Source organism: Monopterus albus, unplaced genomic scaffold (genome assembly GCF_001952655.1).
Source record: "Monopterus albus unplaced genomic scaffold, M_albus_1.0 scaffold127.1, whole genome shotgun sequence".
In the NCBI taxonomy this organism is placed as follows: domain Eukaryota; kingdom Metazoa; phylum Chordata; class Actinopteri; order Synbranchiformes; family Synbranchidae; genus Monopterus; species Monopterus albus.
Window position 1 is genome coordinate 2,627,391 of NW_018128007.1, and position 7,725 is coordinate 2,635,115.

Below are 7,725 nucleotides of genomic sequence, written 5' to 3' on the forward strand. Positions count from 1 at the left end.
GTATCCACACAAGTCATATATCACTGGCTCGCAGCTCACCTTATCTTGACTGCTCTAATGCTGCCACAAGAAGCCGTGCTTGCTCACATCAAAGAAATGTTTTGAAAACCTCTTAAGCTCCTTTTAAAGCGTTACATAGATCTCCTGAAAATAAAGAGCCAGGCTATAGGACCTGTGTGGGAAAAGCGAGCTGGGTTAATAATTAAGACAGCCCGTTTGAGATTTTCCGGTCAGAAATATTCTGAATGTAATCTGCGAACTCAAATACAAGAAAGGAAGTCCTGAAAGGTTCTTTGAAAGCCTTCGTGGAGAATGGTGTGTTTTGCTTCCTTTCCACTATCTGCAGCCTCATAATAAAATGGGATTATGTATAAATCATCTACTAAATGCATGAACCTCTGAGGTAAATGAATTTTATTTAAAAAAAAAGAATGGTTTATCACACAAGGCAAAAAGAAGTAATGCAAACTAACTGCTATGAACAAACCACAGGACCCCCTCCACCCCCACACTGGCAGCAAAGGGGTTCTCATTACAACCGAATCAAAGGAGCAAAAGAACAAGACTCACATTGTTCTGATTGTGTTTACTTACACTAAAAACATTTAAACCAGACAATGAGAATGTACAGTATAAGACAGACAGTTTTGATTTTCACATAAATCCAATCACAGAACCTCATAGTAGCATTTTTTTTTTTTTTTTTTTACATTTAGCTGACAGTACAAATGAAACAGCTACACAATACATTTGACGGATCACTTTAAGACAGATTATACATGTCGCAACAGGGACATTCGGGGGAAAAGAGGCTTGGAATAAAAAAGAAGATGCAACATCCCGTCTGGGGCTTTTTTTTTAATTGATGTAACTTCAAACCTGCGTGTTGAGGTAAGCATGCCACTGGGGAATATGAAGGAAGCGATTCCCCTTAAAAAGAACTCCGCTAACCATATCCCCACTTACTTTGTAATTCGCCTTGACAGTAAATCAATTCTCAAGCCTGGCCTCTTGGACTCCTCCAACCCTAGGTCCTCCTCTCTCAACATTCCTGCACACATGAATCACTCCAACTCCTGGCTCATAGAAGGCATTTCCTGCCCAGCCCTCTCTCTCTCTCTTTCTCTCTGTCTGACTCCTCTGCTGAAAGCTGGGCAGGATCCCGGCCCGAGCTTTGATTTGGACCCAGAGGGAGAGAGGGAGGAGAGCTCAGCTTAGCACAGAGCCCAGGCTCTGGGACTGCTCTGAGGCAGAGTGACATGGAGACTCTGGATGCGTTGGGGGATGCGTGAACACCCAAGCAGGAATTTAGTGCTTTATCCTTCAAATTGCAATATGAGCAGCGGACCATATTCCAATGGCAACATCACTCCCGGTGCAAATGTCTGCCCTAAGGGAGCGTCCTCTGTTAGGATTTAAGTATACATTCTCTCTGAGACAGATGTTCATTATTACAGTTCTGAGACCACTTAACATGGAACATAATCACAGATCTTTAAAAACAACAGAGCACATACAGTTTTAAATTCTTTTACACACTGTCAGGACTTTATGATAATTCTCAACGCTGAATATTTGATGGCAAAAAATACATAATGAGAACATAAGTTGCCTTTTCAAAGCTGTACACCTGTCCAACCTTCCCTCTAGAAATCATCTTTGATGCTAAATCCACAGTATATGTACATAAACCTTTTTGTCAGTTGAGGGGACTCGAGAAGCAGCTTTTTAAAAAAGGTCTAAATTGTCTTCATACTATATACACAGAAGCAAAACGTACAGATTTTACAGAGATCATTGCACAAACATCGCAAACAGAGAGTCTGAGAGTGTGGGATAAGCAAGGCTGCAGCTGAGTGAAAAGGGGCCGTATGTGGTGACAAGTAAAGCTGGCTTGGTTGCTGTGTGTGTATGTGTGTGTGTGCAAGTGAAAACTACATGGATGTAGATGGACATGTGTGTAGAGACCTGTTTATATGTGAATGATGTGAATGTGTGAGCTCATCCTCTCTTCCCTTCTCAGATCATAGCTCTTATCACCAGTCTGCCTTTGACCTGGTGAAGATAGGTGCTCTGCTCTGACTCCAAGCTCTGATTGGTCAGAGCCTCATCCATACTATCAGTCGGCTCCTCTTTGACCTTGATGATCCCACAGTGAGCGTCGGGGAGGTCACTGCTTGAGCCACTGCTGCTGCTACTGCTGAGCGTGTGCTTCCGGATGACTCCTCCAGGGGGCATCCTGTCCTCCTGCATGCTCTCTGTCTGCTCTCCGTGCTGCTCCTCTTGCTCTTCCTCTGATTCCTGCAGGTGTGCACTGGGCTGACGTAACTGCTCAATGGACTTGGACAACAACTGGAAAACACATTGGCTCTACATTAATGATGATATCCTGCAGCTAAACAACTTTTATCAATGCAAAGCAAAAAAAAGTCAATTTGAGGTCTTCACAATATCACATAAATAACAATAAGCATGCAAATACATCCAAAAAGAAGTAGAAAGACTTGTTTTACCTTTTCGCCGGTAGCATTTAATAATGTATATTGTAATAATGTCACAAAGGGAACTATCAGACCGACCGATAAAGTTTCTGGCTTGTGGGTTTGATAAACTACATTTTAGAAGGTTTAAGAGTAGAAGCAGATTGGACATTATTCCTGCTTCTTATGAAATAATCAACAACAATTGTGGCTGCACCGGGTAAGTGGACAGGTTTCACTCATGTGCTTTATTGTTATAAAAGAGCAAAGTGTACAAGGTCTCATCTTTTCCTTGAAAAGAGCCTATCAAGAGATCATACAGTGCCAGGGCAGCAGTGTAGAGAGTGTGCTATTGTATAGGATTATAAAAGAGCCTATCAAGAGATCATACAGTATGGCACACATCAAACTTGGCCAACTCTTCTCTACTGGCACCAGGTTATGAGCACTCCAGTCCAAACTCTGAACCTCAGCAAAGTGTGTTCAGATTTTTCACTATATCTACTCCAAGTGCACTTCATCTTACTTGCATCAAAAATCTTTTAATCAAACTGAGAAGTGTAAGTGTCAGAGACATCAAAATATCAAAAGGACATTTTTGCATCCACGAAAATAAGTTAAAAAGCTGTAAAAGCTACATGCTAAGAGGGTAACAGTGCAAGATAATTAGCAGAAACAGAGCCACGAGTTTGAACTCAGTGTACAGGGATGTTTCAGTGTCTTCCTGCTCTGTGTAAATTCCAACCACTGTAAATGAAGCCATGATGTGATTATTCCACCACAAGAGGGCTCAGTAAACAGGCTGAGAAGCTCCTTGCCTTCCCTTGACAGCTTGTAACCAGCAACATTACTATCTATACAAAATAGGCTGATATAAATATCCCTTCCATTAAAAGAACTAGCCTCCTTAGCTTGACATTAGTAAACACTCTTCAAACCTCCTGAAATCCCTAAGCTCTTGTAAATCTCCATTAGTGCCCCCTACTGTTACAGGCCATTTAAAAACAACCGTAGACAAGCCTCTGCTAGGAAATTAATTAGGGCAATGTTTCTGAGATCCCTCTCAATAAACACTGAGTGCTCATCCCTGATTAGTGGCCATTTATAACCTCCATTTAAAGAAGCTTTGCTTTGCTTGTGATCTCACTGACCTGAGTGATCAACACAGAGCCTGTTCACATGATTCTAGACAAGGTGTCACAATTATTCCAAAGCTCTTTTCAAATCAAATGAGCGTCACAGAGTGCTTTTCAATAATTGCAACTGATATTAAAACTGATTCCAGCTGCCTGGCAGCGATACTTGTTTGTTATTTATAGTGCTACAGAGGAAATCAAACAGAAACTGTTGAAGTTCTACATCTGCTCTGTACAACTCAATAAGTGCTTTGCACCTTTTATTACTTCTAGTTAAGTGTCACTCTATGGTTCCCATGGCTCTTTCAGGGCCCAGCGCTGGGATACAGCAATATGTGAGCTCACACAATGCAGCCTTTCACAGTGTCTGCCACCTCACACATGTCCCTCACCAGAATAATTACACTCTGGGTATAGCAAGGTCACCTCAGCCAGCTAAGAGAAACACAAATATTGTTGCAGAGGAACAAAATGTTTTCTGGGAACATTTTCCTTCATTTGAACTTAGCTGAATTGAATTTCACAGAGTTAGCATGTGAACAGCACTGATGCCTTAAGCTATGATAACAGAAATAGTGCAGGGGAAGGGGTTCTTCCCCATTTGAAGTCGGGCAGAAGTCCTTTGCTTCACAGAAAAAACAGCAGGATTCCAGGGAAGAACAGACTGCAACCCAGGTCTGTAAACTTAAGTTACCACAGATGCTTTTACAAAAGGCTAAAAATAGATCTACAATTGTGTGCCTAAAATAATTAAATCAGACTCCCTGCAGTAAAACAAGACCTCATGAAACCTATGAAGGAAGAGACAAGGCTTCAAAAAGCAATCTCAAAGTCATCCCTTGTGATCTGAGTATTGATGAACAGCACAATACCTTATTTATATGGACCTGCTGCTGGTACTGTTTCTGTTTCTCCAGGAAGTGCTGGTGTTGCTGCTGGATGACAAGCTGAGCCAGTGTGTTCTGAGGCAGTGGAGCAGACTGGGTCCGGTTCAAGGGCCGGTGTTTTGGTAGTTTAGGCCGACTACTCGATGGACGATCCTTCATGGTTAGAGGGGACTGAGGGTGGGACGGCATGGAGCTTAGGCCTTGACAAGAAAATCGTATTGTAAATGTGTTACATTTGCATTATAACAATAAGTAAGATCATGCTTGAGGATGAAGAAAGAAGACTTACCAGAGGAAAGGATCTTCTGCTGCCTCATCTGCTCCTTCTGGAGGAGGTGTTGGAGAAGAGCCTGGTGACTGGGGCTCACCTTGGATTCCAGGCCTGTCTGCAGGGGCACAGGGCCCAGGAGATGCCCTGGCAGCCCATGCCTGATTTCTGCTGATCGGTCTTTCAACCCCATGACAGCCTGAGAGAAAAGCAAAAATGATATAGTAATGGTTATTCTTTTACTAACACCCCACATACTGTGCATCACAATTATTCATTTGTAAGAATCATAACTGTTTGTTTTAACAAATTAAGTTACTTTTACTTCATGAATATAGTTCCTATACAAATCAGTGAATAGGGAAGGTGGAAATCAGAGGCCATCAATGGTTCGAAGTCCCTGCAGCTGAACAACAGGCCTGTGTGGAATGTGCCAGAGAACTAAAAGATGATATATCATTGCTGTGTTATCAGGAGTTGCACTTGAGTGGACTTGGACTTTTTAAAAGCTGTGATAAATGAGGTAGCGGAGGACGATAAGAGCATGCCTGACACAAGACACTACAGAAACAATATTTATCTAAGGGCGATAAAATCATTTGGGGCCACAGGTCAGCGACCTGTGGTTGTACAGAGAACCAAGACAGCCACTGACTGCAGGTCATACAGACTTGTTTCACAAGTCAAAAAGCTTACCATCACTGAACGACTAAACAGGAGCATTAGGAAAGACTTCATATAAAAAACCAAAATTGTTTAAGAATTCTTCAAAAGGTGTACTCACACTAATGGGTGAGGATGCAGTTGAAAGCCCCAAGGAGATGTTAGGTAAGGAGGGAGATGTGTATAAACTCAGCATGGACATGGAGCCCTCAGGTCGGAATAGTCTCGGCTGTGAAGGCCATCTCTGCATCAAACACACAGGACAGAGGAAAAGACAGGAGGAGGCAACAGATTCAGAAATCCCACTTTGGACCATTTCAAAATGCAACATTAATGCATAAACAACAGCCCTCCTTGTTGCAAACAGAAAGTTACGATATGAGTTTATATGATGCATGATATAAAGGAGTGACAGCCAGCAGAAGTGTCCTTGAGCCTCACAGAATGGCACCAGTGAGGATAATACATTATTATAAAACACTGCAAACCTCTAAATCTATTGCTCCACCCTCAGTTCCTCAGTCTCCTGCTGTCTGTTCTTACTCCTTGGTCCCCACCCTCAGGCTACACTCTCAGAGAACATCAGCACTGGGGCATACTTCCTGTCCCCAGCAGAGCAGCAGTCCAGCATGTGGTTTTGGAACAGCCATGTTTATGCTTCCAACCCCTACTAGTACTCAGTGACCTGTACGTGGATATCCGGCCTGTATTTGACCCGAGGGACCTATTCCCTCTGAAAAAGGATACCTAATGTAACGGTGCACAAACATGCCTTGCTTTTGCAACAGGCATGAGGTCTACAGGCAGCCCCACAGTACGCCAGTGACTTTCATGAGAGCCTCAGCCTGGGCCACTACAATAGCTACCCTGTGTGTTTATGTTGTTAGCATGTGGGTGTCTTTGGCTACCAATGCCTGGGATATCAATTAAACTCCACATTTCATCTGTCTCCCTACGCCCCAGCCTGATGTCAGAGCTGTCTCTCCCTTCTCTGTGTCGCTGGAGGTCCCTAGGAGAGTAAACAGTGATGGTTAAGGAAAACACAGCTGCTCTGTTATGATTGTTCAGAGATGTGTCATATCTGCCACTCTCTATAATGGTCTGCTGTCTGAGCTCGATCCAAGGGGAGGAGCTCTGGTCAGTACCTCAGCCATGAATCTATTGGGAGCTGCCTCAGAACAGACAAGGAGCAAGACCAGTCCAGTGACAGAAACACCACGACAAGCCAACAGCAACCTTACAGCCAAACTAAAGATGTTTGATTTTTTTTTTTTTTTTTTGGCAAAACATAAAACATCTGGAAAAAAATGTTGGCTAGAAAAACGTGCTGCATTTTAATATTTACTGTTTTTCATAGTTTGTGTTCAGACCTTTAACATTGATGGAGTCCATTTATATTTACGCATAATAAGTCAGCTTTACACAGGCAAACTTGGGGTAATGTCAGTGTGGGGAGCCATTTTCATTGGAGTGAAACACGGGACAACTGGCTGTTTTTATAGCTGCAAGCTGAAGGGCAGAAAGACATTTAATGCCCTGGCATAAAATGTTGATTTTTGTACAATTTCCATGCACAATCGTATCAGAAGTTGGCTTTTTTGCTTGATTTTTTTCCAATCACAGTGCTTGTGATTTATAAACATACCTCTGTTTTTGTGGTAGTAGGCAGAGAGGAGGGCCCATTTTCAGCCCCCAAGGCACTGGAGGCCCCTATAGGAGAGCTGGGGCCAGACCCAGGGGCACTGTTAGTGGGCGTAGAGTCTACAAAAAGGTTAGACACAGTATGCATGCTCATTCTCTACACATAACACAGAGGCTTGGCATAACAGCTGTAGCCTAACAACAGTTTAACAGCCATTGCTGCTACATTGAACGTTCTAACATTTTTAAATTTTACTATACTTTATTAATCCCCATAATAATTTCTTACTGATGGCAGCACAGCCGGTCACTGCCTGGCCACCAGGGGTAACTAGGGGTTCAGTGTCTTGCCAAAGTACACTTTGACATGTGGACTGGGGAGACCAGGAATCGAACAATCAACATTCCTCTTGTGAGATGACTGCTCTACCTTCAGGTAACATCATGCTATAAACTGTATTTGCATACACTACATACCCCTTAACTCTAGGGCCCTCTTCTTGTACGGAGTCATGATGTTTCCATCCCTTCTCTTTAGCATCGGACTGCTTCTCCTCTCTGCCACTTTCTGCTTCAGTCTGGATCGGACCTTCAGGTTGGGCTCAGAGGCTAAAACATATGGAACAAATATTTTTTTTTATATATATATA

At 42.8% G+C, this 7,725-nt stretch overlaps 1 protein-coding gene across 2 annotated transcripts in view; it reads right to left on the reverse strand.

Annotated features, from left to right (window-relative positions):
- Positions 1-408: 408 nt before the first annotated feature.
- Positions 409-7,725, reverse strand: part of hdac9b (histone deacetylase 9b) — a 23,321-nt gene continuing 16,004 nt past the window's right edge. For both annotated transcript variants that reach the window (XM_020612749.1, XM_020612747.1), the window contains exons 6-11: positions 7,553-7,684; positions 7,080-7,195; positions 5,556-5,678; positions 4,793-4,970; positions 4,489-4,703; positions 409-2,352 (exon numbers count right to left, since the gene is read on the reverse strand). In XM_020612749.1, the coding sequence (XP_020468405.1) occupies positions 2,020-2,352; positions 4,489-4,703; positions 4,793-4,970; positions 5,556-5,678; positions 7,080-7,195; positions 7,553-7,684 (1,097 nt within the window). In that variant the 3' untranslated portion in view covers positions 409-2,019. The remainder of the gene's footprint in view (positions 2,353-4,488; positions 4,704-4,792; positions 4,971-5,555; positions 5,679-7,079; positions 7,196-7,552; positions 7,685-7,725) is intronic.